The sequence below is a fragment of the Rhododendron vialii genome, chromosome 1a (genome assembly GCF_030253575.1).
Source record: "Rhododendron vialii isolate Sample 1 chromosome 1a, ASM3025357v1".
In the NCBI taxonomy this organism is placed as follows: domain Eukaryota; kingdom Viridiplantae; phylum Streptophyta; class Magnoliopsida; order Ericales; family Ericaceae; genus Rhododendron; species Rhododendron vialii.
In genome coordinates, this window is record NC_080557.1 from 36521523 (window position 1) to 36541011 (window position 19489).

General features: G+C 36.6%; 2 protein-coding genes across 3 annotated transcripts; one reads left to right on the forward strand and one right to left on the reverse strand.

Annotated features, from left to right (window-relative positions):
• The first annotated feature begins 10048 nt into the window (after positions 1 to 10048).
• On the forward strand, positions 10049 to 13197 carry LOC131326059 (probable 6-phosphogluconolactonase 4, chloroplastic). Its single transcript, XM_058358652.1, has 3 exons — positions 10049 to 10399; positions 11116 to 11251; positions 12448 to 13197. The coding sequence occupies exons 1-3, from the start codon at positions 10236 to 10238 to the stop codon at positions 12913 to 12915; spliced, it is 768 nt and encodes a 255-aa protein (XP_058214635.1). The 5' UTR covers positions 10049 to 10235; the 3' UTR covers positions 12916 to 13197.
• A 735-nt stretch (positions 13198 to 13932) lies between these two features.
• Positions 13933 to 18730, reverse strand: LOC131332633 (uncharacterized). 2 transcript variants are annotated; one of them, XM_058366931.1, is made up of 5 exons: positions 18444 to 18730; positions 16263 to 16354; positions 15972 to 16089; positions 15724 to 15876; positions 13933 to 14611 (listed from the first exon to the last, which is right to left on the reverse strand). In XM_058366931.1, exons 2-5 carry the CDS (start codon positions 16268 to 16270, stop codon positions 14453 to 14455), a joined length of 438 nt encoding a protein of 145 aa, XP_058222914.1. In that variant the 5' UTR covers positions 16271 to 16354; positions 18444 to 18730; the 3' UTR covers positions 13933 to 14452. The 2 variants fall into 2 exon arrangements, with proteins under 2 accessions (XP_058222914.1, XP_058222920.1); XM_058366937.1 differs by having other exon boundaries at positions 16263 to 16317; positions 18443 to 18708.
• Between the last annotated feature and the right edge of the window lie 759 nt (positions 18731 to 19489).

The window sequence follows — 19489 nt, forward strand, 5'->3', positions numbered from 1 at the left end:
TGTTTTATAATAGAGATTTCACACTGTAAAATAAATTTATAATTGAAGCTGGCGTCTAGATATTGATGGTTGTGGCTCTCATCAATCTTTTGCTGTCAAATCTCTTAATTTGTAGATGTCGTATATCTTTTTATTTTACCAGCCCTATGTGGCATCAAAGTTTCACTTCAGTTAATATTGGGCCTTCTTTTCAAAAAAAAAAGATGCATTTCCACTAATAGGAATAAAAGAGAAAGTAAGAGGGACAAAATGCTATAGTTTAAAACTTCAATAATGGAGCCTTCTTTTTGAGGGTATGTAAATGGAAAGGAAAATAAGTTTTCATAGTCTTTTATTATGAACTAGTGTTTGCATGTGCCTACGGTACTATCCAACTAGGCAATGTTTACGGCACTCCTCACCCCAATTGGAATTGAAATACCCTTTGAATTTTGATAATGGCTCAAAACATTATTTCAATTTTGGAATTGAAATACTTTTTAAATCTTGATAGTGGCTTAAAACATTATTTCAATTTTTAGGTAGCTACAAATTAACCCCCCTTTTTTTAACGGCAAAGAATGTAGTGGAGAAATTAGCAGCATGAAATTATGCAAAATGCCGTTCAAAAAGGGAAAAAAAAACCCCCACAAAGTCTCTATAGCTCTACAAAACAGAAGAGAGCATTTAACAAATACATGGTGGGCAACAGAAAATACCTCTCCAGATTATGGAGGAAGTGTATACGAAATATAAGAAAGCATTTTAACAAACAAATGGTGGGCAACAGAAAATACCCCTCCCAATTCGATTTCCCCCGAGGGATTTGACTGTCAAGGAGGAATGGATAGTCCCAGTGATCGGCAGTCCACTAAGGGAACCCCTTCCCCGAAGACAACCAACCCGTAGGGGAGGAAAGGTCTCGTAGAAAGGAAGGAAGCAAGGAGAATTGCTTTTTTCCTCTTAGACAACAGATGGCATTTATGTTATATGATGGGCAAATATGGATACTTTCATAAAATGTGAAAAAATGCATCTCAACTCTTGGATCAAACAAATCTGAGCCGTTGCAACAATTTATCCCCACATCCTTCTGTTTTATAATAGAGATTTCACACTGTAAAATAAATTTATAATTGAAGCTGGCATCTAGATATTGATGGTTGTGGCTCTCATCAATCTTTTGTTGTCAAATCTCTTAATTTGTAGATGTCGTATATCTTTTTATTTTACCAGCCCTATGTGGCATCAAAGTTTCACTTCAGTTAATATTGGGCCTTCTTTTCAAAAAAAGAAGATGCATTTCCACTAATAGGAATAAGGGAGAAAGTAAGAGAGAGAAAATACTATAGTTTAAAACTTCAATAATGGAGCCTTCTTTTTTAGGGTAGGAAAACTTTAAATCACATAATCAAAAGTTGATTCTCAATAATGGAGCCCTTCTTTTTAAGAGTGGGAAGATGCTGTAATCAAAAGTTGAAATGGACAAGAAACAGTGTTAATGTCGTATATGGGACATATTGATGGGCTGATATTGAAGTGTCGTTTTATTGATGCACTAGTACTTGCCCGTGCCTACGGCACTTGCTAGCTAGTGGCTTAAATACTAAATCGATTCATTAGTGTGTAATTAACAAATAATGCCCTATTTCGTACTGCCCTAATATTTTACCAGTAGGGTTATACTCCACAATCATCCCAAATCATACAAAAACACACCTAAGATCATTCCCCTTCTTCAGCTCGATGCCAGATATTAGTTGAAAACGAACCAAATCAAACCCACCCCCAATCTATAGCTCGATGCTAGATAGGGAAGCTCTTTTCTAAATGGAATAAACGTTGAGAAGAACTTTTTTCTCTAGATTTGAATTGCCGAATATATGTATGTGCCTTTTTCTTTTTTCAAAATTCAAATTCTGAAACAAAACACTTCCATAACAATAATTAGTGACAAAATTGAAAAATCATACCTCAATGTATTCAAGTTGGAGGCGGCATGGTGGTGAGGCGAAGCCCCGATAGGCTACGGAGGAGGGGGAGGGTGTTGGAAGTCAACGGGGACGAAAGTCCAATTCTTGGCGGGGGGAGCAATGTCATTGGTATGAGAGAGAGAGAGAGAGAGAGATGAAATGGCGCAGTGGGTTTCCAAATTTGAAATTAAGCACAAAAATGTTTTGGAATGTGCAAACCAATAAAGGCACGGCGCAACACGTTTTTTAACACAACTAAAATGACTTATCAAGATCCATGACCAAGTGCACAACAAACATATAGTAGTTTGTTGTTCCAAAAAAGCTATACAAACTTAAACTCAAATACAAATTGTTCCAAAAACAACATCCCACAACAAACATATCATCCATAGTATGATCAGTATATAGCTTGTTCTCTACCTCATGTCCAGATCCATGTCAAAGCGCATCCAAATTTGATAGTGTTCAACATCCTATTCAAGTAACATCGTCGATGTTGCGTCAAATAGGTGGTGAGTTCTTTGTTTTCACTAAACTAAATGGTCTAAAGCCCATGTTTTCTAGGATTTTTAGGCATATCATTCTTCTCACATTCAGATAAACAACTTAACTCAAAAAAACTATTAACCCTTTTCAAACAGATAAACAAAAATCTTGAAAAACTAAAACCACTACAGAAAAAGAAGAGGAAAATTAAATCCATGTTTTTGCAGCCTACACATTGATCTCAACGTAGCTCACCCATCCACTACCTTTGAACTTATCTAGATCTATTTCCTCGACCCTATCCTGATCAATTTCCCAGTCGATCCGGTACTCCAATCGAATGCTAGGTCCCACCTTCTGAATGAATCTATCTAGAGTGGACTACATAGAAGAAGACACAGAGTTCTTAGTGTCTGTTGCAATTGGGTTTGAATTGGGAGATTGTGGATTGGCAGGCAACAGGAAAAAAAGAAAAAAAAAGAAGAAGGATTGAAAATGAACTCACATCGTGTGGGTAGGTTGCAGTCATCGGCGGCTCGACGTTGGTGGGATTTGGAAGACGGAGAGGTCATTTGTTGGTTGGTTGCCAATTGTGGGCACACGCCCCTAAAATCTGGTTTTAAAATCGGGTGCGCCCTTTTTTTGGAAAGCACGGTGAAACGCTTCGATTCAGAATCGCCACTCAAATTTTTGCGGTAAATCACCCAAGGAACCAAACTTGAAACGCCTGCTATGTTGTTTGATTTGAAAAAGGCTTGTAGACTGGTCCGTCGTCACCTTTGATATCTGAGGTTCAAGAGCCAAATTACGAGAGGAGAAGGATTTTAAGGCACCCCTCTCACCCAATTCAAAGATCGGTCTCTACTCGGGCATTTGTAAAACAATTGCGCTTTTCTCTCATTAATCATTTTTTAGCCAGTTAAGGCGGGAGAACAGTTTAAAGAGATTAAAAATGTAACATATTGGCAGAATGTGATAAAATGGCATGCTCGCTTTATTGAAACAATTAACATAGGATGAAAACAGACTCTTGTGGGAATTTTAAACAGACCGAAGACAGTTCCAAAGTGACGTGAGCAAGAAGAAACCAGCATGCACTGATCGAGTCACTGCATATTGATCCCACGTGCGTATGCCACTATACAACTAGCGTACGTCAGTAAGCCTAAGCCCACAGTTCTTGTTTTCAACCCTCTGGGCTCTGAAAATGATCAGTGCACACTCAGGACAAACCAAACAGTCTATATTACAGATAATATACAAATACAGACAGTTTTAAAGAGCTATAAAGCCATAACCAAAAAAAAAAGGAACAGAGCACCTCATAAATAGTGTGGGGACAAAAAACAAAGGCCAAGGCCTAGTTGCCACGCAAGGGCCAGCCACTAAACTGGGCTTGACAGGCGTACACGGGTAGAATACTACCGTACGCTGGTTTTAGCCTCTTGTCCAGTGCTTAGTTTTGCATGTTTTGGACTCTGACACATGTTGAGAAAGATCCCAGAAGCATTCTATAGCAGCAGAAAATAAATACTGAAAAGTAAAATTAGTAGTTTTAACAAAAAAAATAGTAAACTGATTCTTAGCATGCTCACAGTGAGATATATGGAATGTAAAACAGAAAATAGCTAGACACTGATCCCCACGCCAGTACTGCATATACAGCCATGACTGGCGTACGCGTACTTGGGACTGACATGCGCCAGTTTTAACCATGCACGGTTTTGAAACTTTGCCAACTTTAGGGCCAGGACTGGTATTGATTACCAGCCTTAGCCCTGTCAGCCCCCCTAAGGGATCAGAACAGAGAGTTATCACAAAGGTGGTATACCTTTGGTCTTTGAGTTTGGAAGGATGTTTGAGCTTGAGAAGTGGCTTGGATGATGAATGTGGAAGGATGGGTATATATATGAAGTGATGTGTAGTTGTATTGCTTGTTAAATCCTTGGCAAGAGAAGGATTGAACTAGAAAAATGAGTGATATTGTAACTTGGAGAACCAACTTAGCAACTTTTGACTTAGGAAACTTGAATCCTTTCTATGGGGAGAGGTGAGGGGTTTATATATGAGATGGGAGGAAGGTGTAACTAGCTGAAAGAGGCTGGTTAGCCTTGGCCAAGAAGTCTTCATGCATTAAATGCACAAGATAAGGTGATGGGGGTTGGTTGTGAGAGAGGGGAACATCCCCCTGTCCGAGATTGCTTCTCAGACGAATATACAGAGTATAGGGGTGGCCAAAAAGTCTTGTGAACGTGGCTGTATAAAGATGATGGGATTACCTTTGACCGGCGTACGCTAGTCAGGGACCTACGTACATGAGTCCAAGCCCGGTCAATGGTCAAAGCTGACCGATGACTGACACATGATAGTTGGACCAGCGTACGCCAATGTAGGACCAGCGTATGCAGGTAGGGTTTTACTGAGGCTTTTTGGTTCAGGATTAAAGGGTTTTAAAGGGGTTTAGCCGCTCAAAACTCAAACATACTAACATTCTCAGGGTGTTCTTGATCTATTTCATCATCGAGGAATCAAATACCGTAAGTAAACTAATCTAGACAGTTCAAATTAGGGTGTCTACACTAATTATTCAATCAGCTTCAAGATCCTGTACGTGTATAGCTAGCCTCTCGTGGAACACACCTTGGCATAACTCAGCAATTCTATTAGTCCATATGAACCAACAATCTATAACCAATGTTTTGATGGAAATATATTTGAAGAAAAGAGCATAAAAGTTTAAAAAAATCAGTATTAAATGCAACCAAAAACCAATTTTAGATGCAAGCTTAGTATCTACATCCCATGTGATGGAAAATGTGTTTTTTCATGCAAGTTCAGTACATAAAATGTGTTTTTTCAGAGGAAAAAAATAAATCTATCATTTTAACTGAAGCTAAAGAGTTTGAGAAACCCAAGCTTCAAAGATAACTTTAAAAATAAATCTTATACCCGTGCAATATGGTTGTTAGAAGAATTTTTCGATTAACTCCAACTCCTAATTAGAACCCAGCACTAATTTTCTAAACAACGCGGCGAGAGAACAAAGAACTGGCTGGAAAAAAAAAGAGAACAAAGAACTAAGAGCCATACCTATGGAAAGTCAACCAGAGAGAAGGCGCGGTCAGGGAGACAGAAAAGAAAACTAAAAAGAAAACGTTTAGGAAGAGGGAGAGAGAGAGAGAACCGAAAATGAGAATAAACGCCAAAGACTATATTGCTTAATCAAGCTTTCATTACAAAAAATCGGCAATCAAAATCACTACCAAAAATCAAGCCCCCAAAAATCTGCCATTACCAAATCTCCCAATCAAACCTTTCCAAAACCAGAATATAGCATTCAACTAAAATCCTCCCTCAAGTTTTTTTTTTTTTTTTATCTATTGATTAATAGATAGCATTCAAGGCCATCTATGTACTCAACAAGAAAATTAAATCATTACCAAATCCGAAAAATTAAATACCAAAACTGAAAGAATCAGTACTCAATCATTTATTCCAGAAAATGTAAAGTATTTACGAAAATGCCATTAGTTTGTATATGAAGGGTAGAGAAATCTAGACCGTTAGATTTGTTTGTATGGGTAAATAAAATTTTGTGTCAGGAAGAAATCTGAACCGTTAAGAGAGAATATTCTTTAGGAATATTCCCAAAGACCCTTGTGTCTTATTAGGTAGATTAATAGATAGCATTCAAGGCCATCTGTGTACTCAATAGGAAAATTAGATCATTATGAAATCCGGAAAATTAAATACCAAAACTAAAAGAATCAGTACTCAACCATTTATTCCAGAAAATGTAAAGTATTTACTAAAATGTCATTCGTTTGTATGTGAAGGGTAGAGAAATCTGGACCGTTGGATTTGTTTGTATGGGTAGATAAAATTTGTGTCAGGGAGAAATCTGAACCGTTGAGAGAGAATATTCTTTAGGAATATTTCCAAAGACCCTTGTGTTTTATTAGGTAGATGTGTAGTAAATCTAGGATGTGTTCGGTCTAAATTTTTTTTTTTTTTTTAAAAAAACATTGATTATTGTTGAGTCTCTACATATTTAATAGACGGGTTAGCGAAGATAAAATATATATGACGATTCGTTGAGATTGAACTATCAAGATTTTAAATTGAGAGAATATTTTCATAGTATGATTTTCCAATCAGTTAAATGCAGTTTACAAAATAGGAAAGAAATGACTTTTTTTTTTTTTTGGTATCACTAGCTCGTCCATAAAGGCGTATGGCATGAGTATGATCTATAAATTTTAAAACCATCTTAAGTTATCCACAGTGGTATAATCAAAAATGGATAATCAAAAGTCAACACATCAGTTTTTGATTATTCACTTAAGAGGTTGTTAAACTTAACAATGTTGAGGTTCACAATGGTCACTTTTAGTTCATAACCAAAATAAGGGATCCACTACAATTTTCCACAATCTCTCCATCCCCTTTGTTTTCCATCATTCACTTCCCAACATTACGTTTTTTTTTTTGGCAAAAATATATCGAACATATGGTGTTCTTCCTAGTGTTATCTATCAAAACAACATCGAAACTTCTTTTTTTCTTTCTATTCCGATAGCCTATATCACAAATTCACCACTCTCTTAATCTTTCAAAAAAAATCAGATGTGTTCTTGAATTTGGAAAAGAATGCAAGGTTCTTCCCTTCTTTTTTTTTCAAGGTTCTTCAATTACTCAACCATAGGAGGAAGAACAAAAAAGGAATAACCACTTTTTAGTCGAAAAAATCATTTTTTTTGCTAAAAAATGATTATGTCTCAAAATACTTGGATAAAAGTAAAAAAAAATTACTTTTCTGATTCCTCTCATCAAGACGAATCAATAACCCATAAAAGTTTGGTGCAAAATTAACAAATACAAAAAAAATTCAAATAAAGACAGTTTTCAGATTTAAGTTAAGTTTAAGTTAAGTTCATAAGAATGTAGCCTAAAATAGAAACAGGAAAGAATAGTGAAATACCTTAATCCGGCAACGATGTGTTAAATTGTAGATAATCGAGAAATATGAGTTTCACTTTTCGAAGAAAAGAAGGAGAAACAGTTTGTGATTTAAGTGAAGAAGATATAGAGCAGGTGAAGAAGAGAAGAATAAAATATTAGTTGAAATGCGCGTTCGTGTATATAAATTTTGGAATCAGTTAACTTATGTGGTATGGAGTTCACAAATTTTGATTATTGAAAAAGGTTGCTAGTTTTTGTTATCTAAAACCCAAAATTTGATTATTTCTAAGGATGTTGCTAAGTTTGATTAAACCATTGTGAGCCAATTTTTGCACCAATATTGTTAACTTTAACAATAATTGGTATTTAATTATACCACTATGGATGACCTTACAAAGACTATTTAAATCTAGTTTTTCTTAAGGAAAATACTACAATACACACTCCTTATTTGGGTGTGTATCATATGCACCCCCCAAAATGTTATGAATTATAGAGAAAATGTTATGAATCGTATTGCTAAAAAGTTACGAATAGTATAAAGGTTATGAGATGCACCAAAATGTTATGAATTATAATAAAAATGTTACGAATCGTACTACTGAAAAGTTATGAATTCTTAAACAAAAGTTACGAAATACTCTAAAATGTTATGAACGAACCACAAAATATGTGCATATGGTACACCCTTTTAAGGGGTATGTATTATAAACTTTCCCTTTTCTCTTAGTTAGTGATGCAGGAAAGCGTATGAAAACAAGAACAGACATGAGAACAAAACCCACAAACTCACAATATAGAGAAAGCTCTCTGTTTTCTTATTATTCAAACTCAACCGAATTGCCCTAAGGCTTACAATGCTTATTTATAGGCTACTAAGATCAAGCTAATTAGGAAACAAATAACCAAAAGGCAATACTTGCCAATCAAGAAAAAGATCTAATTACCAAAAATAAAAATATGACTTATTCCTAATATTAATTCCCAGAGAATTCTTGCCAAAACAAGCGGCATTGCAAAAGAAGTTTCCTATTAAAAGATACTCAAATAAAATATTCTCCTACTCGAAAATCAAATCAAATCTTTTCCCATATATGTGAAGATTTGGAGGACTTCTAGAAATTGTGGTTCTAAAATGATTGATCAAATAGTGGGCCTCAATCATGGGTCGCTCCTCCACTGATACTTAAGTCCTTGGACTATTTTGCTCAAACCGGCCCATATAATCAAGTGCGATCACTTCTGCATCAGTTAGTTTACCTGCCATGACCTCCAAACTAATCATGTAGGCAAGCTACGAAATTTTGTGGGATACAACATTTTTTGGGTGCATGTGTGTGTGGAAGTCTCAGTGTCCCACCCCATATAAGAGAAGTAGCTCGATTAAAATCTGTTTTGAGATCGGTTCACATTTTTTTCAAGCCAAACTCAAACATAATTTCAAAGCTCGTTAAATTTGCAAACCAAACTTTTAGTTTTGATTATTCCATTTTGGTTGCTCTATTTCAAGAAAGAGTTTATTTTAAATTCAAACTGTTGGAAATACTTTTGGACGGCTATGATTACTCACTAAACCTTGCTCACTACAGAACTCTCGGATCCTATTGTATTGTCTCAATTTGCTAGTTGCTTTTGGAAGGGTGTCACTTTTAAATATATTTTTTAATTTTTAAGATTCTACTTCGTCGGTCTCATTTTAGAAGATTGTGTTATTTTGAAATCTTCAAATAAATTACTTTTCGAAAATTAATTTTCAAATTTTTCCGCACTATTCAAAAGATCTCAAAAGTAAACGATGTGAAAAAGTTCGGAGTTTTTTTTTTTCCTCAAAAACAACTTATATTTTAAGTAAAAATAACAAGACTTTACGTAACAAACAAACAAAATGAGACAGAAAGAAGTACGCAATTTTGAAAACATTATTTGGGGGAGCACCTTACTTAATACCTCTAAAAAAAGATTCATATTAGGAAATACAGCATGCTGCTGATTAGGAAATGAGTACTGCTATTGGTACCGATGGTACTGTAGAGAAAATGCACCGACGGCCACCGGATGGCCGTCTCCGGCCACCGGACGGCCGATTCGAGCCATCCAAAAATTTTAAAAAACAAAACCGAGTGGGCTTACACGAGAATCAATGGCATCCGAGGTGTGTAGGGTACTTGATCCGAGCACCCATTTTTCGTCTATATATGTATATATGTGTATATATACGAAAAAAGGGTGCTCAGATCAAGTACCCTACACACCTCGAATGCCATTGATTCTCGCTTAGGCCCACTCGGTTTTGTTTTTAAAATTTTTGGACGGCTCGGATCGATCGTCCGGTGGCCAGAGACGGCCGTCGGTGCATTTTTCCTACGGTACCATCGGTACCAATAGGATTTTCGTTAGGAAATACTAACAGTACTGTCAGTATTGTATGGGAAATAATTTTGCCACTTCTTCTTTTTTAACGCGCTTTTTTTTTTAACGTTACTCCCTTTTTTTAAAAAAAATATTAAAAAAAAATGACAAAATTATTTCTCATACGGTACTGATATTTACTACAGCATCAATTAAAAAATCTTACTCCACTTAAATGAGGGAGTGGGACCCACCATTTTAAATGCGCGAATAAATATCCGCCAGATGTTTTTGATGTGGGTATCCAATATTCCATGCGAGCGACAATAAAAAGAAAAAGAAACAAATCGGAGAACAAGCTCAGCTCAGCTGGTAGACTTCTCTTGTCGGCTGATCACCATCTCTTTCCGCATCAATTACTGCGAAAAAAACAATCTACCTGCGTAAAAAACAATCTTGCTGCGTAAAATCTGGAAATCATCCATGGCGGGTGGGCAAGGGAATGCGAAAGTTGAGGTGTTTGATGCTGAGGAAGATGTGGCCGTGGCTCTAGCAAAATACGTTGCTCGTCTATCAGACGTACACACAAAGGGGAAAGGTGTCTTCACCGTTGTTCTCTCCGGAGGTACTCTCATCGATACAATGAGGTGACCAACTTTAATTCTTTTATTCTCTCTGTTTTCTGAGTTTGATCTTATTTTGCTTCAATTTTCATGGTATGCTTTTGTGGGTTCTTGGTGGTTTCTCGTCTTTGTTATCTATTTCGTAAGTTTCCGGATGTATGCTACGTGTTTGACAAAATGCGCCAATTACAAGGACCGAGCTCCCCACCCAGTTTTATTAGGGCTAAACCCTTTCCGTTTCTTATGTTAAGGGTCCTTTTCTGGGTCTTTTTTTACAACTTTGAGCAGCCAATATAATGCAAAAACAGAAGTTATTTCTTAACGTTTTCACATTGGGCTTTGAGTTTTTCGAAGTGGAATGAGTTCAAAACTCTGGGTTTTTGTTGGCTATTGTTTCTTTCTTTTCTTTTTTTTGATTTGTAGGCTATTGTTTGTAATGTACAACTGTACAAGGTTTACTAATCTGGTCAATCGGATCTAAATTATCTTTTTTATGATATTTTTCGAATTGGGGATGAAATTCAAATATGGAAAATTTCCTTGGAAATAATTCAAAGGATCAACCATACACTGTACAAATGAAAGGAAAATACACCCTTTTTCGGTAAAACATAAGTTAGGAAAAATTATTTTCACTGGAGAATATTTTACGTTGAAACAAAAGACCAAAAGGCATAAGGTATAGATTATGGTGAAAGTATAAGTACAGTTTATGGTTATGTTTGATGGTGATATTCCAGGAAATTGGCCAAACCTCCGTATCTTGATACAATTGATTGGTCAAAATGGCACGTGTTTTGGTTGGATGAGAGAGTAGTACCCAAAACTGATCCTCTAAGCAACTATAAACTCGCATATGATGGGTTCTTATCCAAGGTATTATTCGTAAACGTCCTCTTTCTTAGTTCTTTTATAAAATTGTTTGGTTTTTTACAAGTGATGCTTCATCTTGGGCACCGTAGCCATTTTAAGAGACCATAGCTACCCACATGCATAAATAAATTGTGGCAAAGGAAGCCTTCAAAGCAATAGGAAAGGGCATAATAAATTGGAAGCAAAGCTTGTGCCCTTAAACTTGCTCAATCCTTCCAATGGGGCTACATTTAGCTTTTAAGTAATTTCAAGCATCATCTTTTGGAATCAACATTTTACTTTGTATCCAGTTCTTTGATTTGTAGTTCATCTGGAACTATTGAGTTGACCATGATCATCCACTATTATTTCTTTGTGCATGAGGTAGGGCAGCTGCACCTTGTAGTCAGAGGGTGCAAGTGATCCCCTGATTGTTTGAACGAACCATCTAGCAGAACAAGGAAACTCCGGAACCAAACTTTTTAGAACTGGAAAAAAAAAAAAAACCACTCCACTCTAGCTACACCATATTCCTTTCGTTAATCAGGCTTCTCTGTAGTCTAGGGTTGGACTGTAGAGAGCTATCCATGTAACCTTGGCTGTCCAAAAGCGGTTTTAATGGCTAAGATTTGTTGAAAGAATATTCCCGGGAAGAGAATAGCATCTTACCGGGAAGGGTCTGTTTAATCTGGATCATTGATTTGCAAAATAAACGACCGAGATACAATTGCATAGGCTTCTTTGTAGTCCGATAGAAGAGAAACTGGTTCCTTCTTTAATCTCTCTTTTTCTCAAAAAAGGTACACTAGAACCCTGATAATCTTACACTAAAAGTTTGAAACGCATGTGTATACAAGACAAAAATTTATAAAAATATCTCATTTTTCGCTCTGCTTCATATCATTGACCCCATCTTTCTGAATGCATTTTTCCATAACAAAGTATGAAGACGTTACAAATTTGCGATTTGCTTATGTTTCAAAAGTTCATTTTAAGTTTATAGGTTTATTGGAAGCAGAGCCAAATTGTTAGTGTTAAATATTATTAGAATAAGTGACTAGTAGTACCATTGATGTTTGTTATGTCGTCGCTAAGTGGAATTCCTGAAGCCTCACCTGACCTGAGAGAGTCCATACTTTTCTTTTGTTGCCATTTCTAATTAATACTTAATTATCCAACTGTTCTACCAAGCAGATTTCATTAGCCTTTTATTTTAACAGGTTGCGATTCCCCCCAACAACGTGTATGCTATCAATGATACATTGCCTGCACCAGAGGATGCTGCTGACGATTATGAGGCTTGTCTTAAAAGCTTGGTTGAGAAAAAGGTCCTAGAATTATCACAGGCTAGCAGTTTCCCAAAGTTTGATCTCATGTTACTTGGTATGGGTCCAGACGGACATGTAGCTTCTCTCTTCCCCAAGCACCCTCTTCTTAAGGAGCAAAAGCGTTGGGTTACCTACATTAAGGACTCACCAAAAATGCCTCCAGAGAGGATTACTTTCACTTTTCCGGTTATCAACTCGTCTGCATATATTGCCCTCGTCGTGACTGGAGCTGATTTAGCCAAAGCCGTGCATATAGCTTTGGGAAATCACGACCCTTCTGATCTTTTGCCTGTTCAGATGGTTTCACCCAAAGGAGAGCTGACGTGGTTTTTGGACAAACCAGCAGCTTCTAAGATTTAAGCTTGTAGCCTTGTATGGCTAAAGTTTATTGTTGTGAAATATTAAGTTGCTGTTTGAAAATAAGAAAGGAAAGAGATGTACTGTGTGTTGTGTGGCTTGATTGCAAAATAAAATGTGAAATATTAAGTAGCTGTTTGAAAATAAGAAAGGAAAGAGATGTACTGTGTTGTGTGGCTTGATTGCAAAATAAAATCTGGATTACTGTGACAATGAATGTTGAGACTACTATCATTCATGCTGGTATTGAAGGAGAATCTGGATAATATCAGATTGATTTGTGTTTCTCTTTGATTTTACTTCAAGTTTTAACTCAGTTGTTTGGGCAGTTAGCAACTTTTGCAAAGGAGGCTATTGGGTATTTATTTTTATTGCAATAATAAGCAATTCTTCTCAACTGTTGTTATGTTTCTATGGGAGGGAAAAACACTTTTCTGACATATAAACTGGGTTATGTAACCAAATGTAGCTGTGGATGATCCTGTGAATTGTTGCCTTCAGGTCGTGATGTGCCTCAAGATGGCCGTCTCCTGACCCCCTGCCGGTGGGGAATCTGCTCCCGGTTGTGATTGATTTGCATCGTGAATGAGGGGAAGGGAATATGTAATGTCCATCAGGTGTTTCGTTGGATGCCTACTGAGAGAGACAACTCTCGAGTATAAGTGGTTATCCTGTGGTGGGAAGGATTTTGAGCAGTCAATTTTGTTCTTTGAGCGGATGAAGTTGAAAGGATTTGACAAACTAACCCGACCGAACCCCTAATTTCTTCATGTGGCACATGAAGAAATTTGGGGTCTGATTTGGTCAATAATTAAATAGATTAACTTAACAACAATTCTTCTTGTGCCCACCCACATAAATTTGCAGTTGATCCAATTATAAGCTTTGTACATTCAATAAAGGCAGTTGATTTTATTAAACATGGTGGACAATAGATTTGCATTTGTCATACCAGGAATACCATAAGCCGCCATATCCAGATGCCATGAAAACCAATCACAAATACTATATAGATCATACGAAACAAACCACAAAATATTGTGAGCGAGCATGATTATCTTGTCAAATAAGATCCCTCATAATAATACAACCAAATGCACAGGAAGGACTTATCCCCTGATTCACCTTAAAACAAAAATCTCCAAGTTCATATACCTATGGGAAGTAGGTTCCATCATCTAAGCATCCAGAAGAACTATAGGAGACAGCCTTTAAGATTATAGGAAACATTCCCTGAATTTCTACAAGAAGAAAATGAACCACCCTCCAACCTGTGTAGGTGTGTTTGAATGAATACATGGGTAATTTGGGTCACTTGGGCAAAACCCCTAATACAGAGGAGGGCCAAAAACACGTGCAATGCAGTAAAAGAAAGGATACACGTTGATTAACCTAGAAACTCCTCAAAACTCATACGGTTATAAGCATAGATTTGGATGAACAGTTTTCTATCTCGAGGTTCTGCAAACCTCAGCCCTCTCACTTTTAAGTCTTCGTAATCTCTGCTTCTAGTTCAACCATCAACCAAGCAAACGAGAAGTCAACTTGTGTCCACTTGTTTCCCATCTGGAATTTCTTCTCCGTCCTCGTTGGCTCCCTCATTGACCTGCAGTTGTGCTGGGGCGGGAAAAACCTCTGCAACCAACTCTACCAATTCTTCAATACTTTCCCCCAACCGCCCCTCACAGTCGTCTATAAGCTGTGAAACAAAAGAGAAACAAATGAATATTGAACAAATAATCTTTTAGACTAGCCCTCCGGTCAATCATCAACATGATTTCCAGCCAATTCACAGAAGCAATGACCCCATCAACTAACAGTGGCCTAAATTCAGTGGCACAACTGATCACGACCAATTCTTGATTAGGGACAACAACTATACTCATCTTGTTCATTAGCAAAGAATAAAATAAAACATAAAGGCTTATAATGCCGAAACGTAGAAAACTGGATAAGAATCCTGTCTAAAACCATCCAATTTAAGACCAATTTGAGAATACAGAGAAACAAATCTAAAATCTGATTTGACAAGAACTGTGGTCAATTGAACTCGAAAGGAAAAACATCCCGCATGAAATCTGTTTTCACCCGACTCCCTTGGAGAACTTATAAGCTTCACCAAGAAGAAGGCAGGATTCACATTGTGTGCAATATGCACACGACTAGAGCCTAATGGGAGTCAACTCCAGGACCTTCACCAAAAAAAAAATTTACACAAGAACATCTTATGGTGCAAAATACGGAAATTGGAAAATGCAGATTCATATCATTTGAGGAAATGCCATAACCCAGTTCTCCAAGCAAGGGAAGTTATTTATAAATTACTAAAGAGGACCGCACCCAAAAAATACCAATGAACAGGACCAAGAACACAGTTTCCTTAATCTTTTCTAGCAGGGTTAGAAATCTGATTCATCAGGGAAAACGCTTCCAAAATATTGGTCTACATTGAAGAGAAATTATGCAGTAGTGTGGGCACTGGGCACCAATAATATCTAACTATCCCATTCAAGAGCAATTTCGCCTTGCATAATTATGGAAAATGCAGAGCAGTGAATGCATCTTCTGCCCATGGCCCCAATCATATACAACACTTAGCCTCCAGGAATTAGCCATGGACCCAGTGACATGTGAGAGCAATTATGAGGTGGGTGTCTAACAAAATATCCAACTCGCGAAGAATCTGGACAATAAAGTAATATATAAGCATCAAAAGTGTGAAAACCATCGAATTTTTTCAGAGGCAAAAATGATTTTGATCAGGCTTAGGTGTACTTAAAGAAAATTTTAAGAGCATTCTAGAAGAACTACCGGGTCGATATCCACCACAGAAGAAGGCCTAATGTTGATGATGTTGAGAATTTCAGCTTTTACTAGCTTGTACTTCTCTGATTTTTTCAAAAATTCTGCAACACTTTCTCTCGTCTGATTGCAAGCAACACTCTGCTCCAAATACTCGAAAACCTACAATACCATGAAATCAGTTTGTAATGATCCTCAGTACTATATGCCGACAAAAAGCATAAGAGGAAACTTTTTGGGGAGGTCAGTTTACACACTTTGACTTCTGATGGTGCTACAGAAACAATAACCCGAGTGGGATCCTTTGCAGCACCTCTAGATCGTAGAAAATCGAGCACTTCGAAATTGGTAAGTGGACTAGCATTGGCTTTCTTTCTGCATGACATCGATCAAAAGAATCAAAACCACTTAACAAAATCATAGGCGAAAAAATAACTACCAAGTACCAGCAATGCGGTGGTCAACTCATTTGGACAAGAGAACTTCATCAGTAGAACTATTATGAACAGATTCTGGAGTTGATCATTCTAAGAGGGGAAATTACATACATCTTCATCACCGAGGAAACAAATATTGAGAGGACCTAGCTTGGAATATAACAATCTTGAAAAGCCGACCAGAAGGTTTCAAATTGGGATATCTGCACATTCAAACGGTATTTAATAAACGAGAAAATTCAATAAATATATAGTCAGCCACATAACAATTGAACAAGACGATAATTTGACAAAATTTTGACGATTAACAGTAGTTGAACAACTAAAACCACATATTTGGGATTGGGAACTTAAAGTTCTATAAATTATATGCTTAAATTCAGTCTCTGTTGTATGTTCACACGCTTTGAGAATCAGGCATGCACCCATTGTAACGAAACTCTTGGCAGATAAAAAGGCCTGTAAACACATGCCTGTTTGATTGGCTGGATTAGAGATGGATTCGAATTCATAACCCAAGGCATCACACTCTCATTTCCGGTTTTCGAATGCAATTATTGATAGAGTGGAAAACTAGTCACATAAAACATGAGATATACAATCCATTGGGATTACTCACCTTACATTGGCAAGTTTAGGCTCGTTTACTAAAATGAGCGGAGATCGAAACTCAAAAGCTCAGCTCGTTTGTGTAGGCTCGACTCATTTAAATAGGCTCATTAACTGAATTATCCAAGCTTAGCTCGTTAAGGGATCGGCTCGTTTAAAGAAAGACGAGCCATGCCCGAGCTCGAATTTAGGCTCGTTTAGTAAACGAGCCGAGCTAGAACACGACGAATCTCAGCTTGGCTCGTTTGCACCCCTAGCTACATGTAATCCAATCCACGACGGCGTAAAGGCCTGTTAAACGCCACCATAAGTTCAACAGCGTTTTTTACCACGCGTTGGCAATGCTGCCGTCGCCTTATGTTCCCTGCGCTTAAAAAACGTAAGGATAGAGTTTTTGCAGGCGCTTTTAAAAACGCCATTTAAAGGTTGAACCGTTAGCCAGTCCATCCCCTGTTACGATGACATCATGCTAACATTGTTTGCCAACATTTTATCAACAAACACCGGAGCCAAATTTTCCAAAGCCCACAGAATTAAACCCAGCATTTGACCCAGCAATCCCAACTCTAAAAACCCACTAATTTTTGAAATTAGGACTCCATTACATGTAACCATCAATTCCAATTCTAAAAGAAGCTTCAAGTTCTTAAGAACTTTAAAAAAAAAAAAAAACCGACCTTGACCTAAAATGATGTGTTTTCCGTTTTTCTTCCCAAATGGTAACAATGTTAGCACTAACTCATTAGAGGTTAGAATAAATGAAGCTTTTATATGCTAATAAAAAAAATGATGCTTTTATATAGCAACAGACACCACTCACCATGTTTAGGCATGGTTAAGATGGGAAATGACAATTAGATTGAGCAGTAGGTCCACTTATCAAAACCCATACTATGTGACCAAAACAAATTCTCCTAACTGATCTTTGAGAAAAACAGAGCAAGCCAAAGCCACAATCAGATCTTCAAGCTCTTCGCAGATACTGATCTTACTCCATAAACATCAAGGAATAGTTACCCCAAAAGACCTCATACAAGTCCCTAATGTTCGCCATACACCTCGTACAAGTCCCTAGATGTTCACCAAGTACCTCCTTTTTTACTAATTTGACATTCCTGCACTTCTTACATGGACACATGATTTCATACGACTTAGTACTGATTCCACATGTATATACTTTCCAAAATCCTTCACTCCTTGAATGTATGCTGGATGCAACCTTGGAAGACTTATCCACCCTTTATCCATTAGCGTTTGTCAACTGTTTTCTTTTCTTTCTTTTTTTGCACAAGAAAAACCAAGCTATGAAATAACTTGACTTCAAATCACACAAAAATAAACAAACAAGTCAAACATTGAGCAAATCACACAAGTAAAAAATAGCCGCCAGTACATAAAATACATACAATCTCATACTTTGAGCAAATCAAATATTTCAACTATACATACCAGCGAAATTAGCTTTCAAAACGTGAGATTCAGGTTCGATTTTGGGGAAAAAAACACACGAATTCTACGATTCAGTGAGAGACCACAGCGATTTCACCATGCATTTATACATAAATATTTGCAGAAAAGAAACTTTATGAATCTCAAACATCATGTAACTACACTGGTAAGAAACTGAAAAATAAGCCTCAAATTTTGCAGGAACTGATGAAACGAGGAGGGGGAGGAGAGTACCTGAGCGATTGAAGATTTTGGGCTGCCACTCAAACTGAAATTGTTCGGTTGAGGTTCTGAACTTGTTCGATTTTCAAAAAAACAAAAACAAAAACCGAACTATCCGATTCAAAATCTGCGATTCTCGGTCTTCATTATCGATCGAGAAGGGGTTGAGGTTCAGATTTCATTATCGGGGAGAGATGGGTGAGGCTTGAGGTTCTGAAGTTGACGGGAGAGAAAGAGGAGTGGGGTTGAGATTCTGAAGTTGCGGGAGTTTGCGTACGCGTGTCTTCAATTAGACCGGCCCCGTTACAGAAATTTTCTTACAAAATAAGCAGTTTATTTCATACTATTTTCAAATTTAAAAATAATATAAATAAAAAATATTTTTTTAATTTTTTTTTGCACCGTTTAAAAGATCTCAATGAAATCTATCAAATAAAATTCATATTGCTACGAAAATTATTTGCGTAAACACATAATTTTTGAACTTGAAATTACCTTCTCAAAAAATAAGTATTTATTCCTGTTTCTGGGACAATCTATTAATGAAAAAATTATCCGGCACTTTCCCAAGCCGATTTGGTTGAAAAGTTAAGTAAATTTTTTTTGCATTTGTTTATTTTGTGTCAAACTTTTGTAGCTTATTGATTCGTCTCAACGAGAGGAATCGAAAAAGTAAATTTTTTTTATTAAAACTCATAATTTTTTAAATAAAGACAAAAATAAGTCAAAAATACAATTTTTTTTTTTTACTTATTTTTGTCTTTTTAAAAAAATTTTGAGTTTCAATCAAAAATTTATACTTTTTCGATTCCTCTAATCAAGACGAATCAATAAATCACAAAAATTTGAAGCAAAATGAGAATTTTTTTTTTGATTAATGACCAAAAAAAAGTCACTATTTGACTTTTAAACCAAATCCACCCTTACTCTCTTAAAGCCAAATCCACCCTTACTCTATGTGATAGTTATAAACACCGCTTAATCCCGTTTTTTTTGTAGTGTGTGTTTCAGTATTTTTATGGTATTTTGTTAGAGTTTGTCTCACATCGGTTAATTAT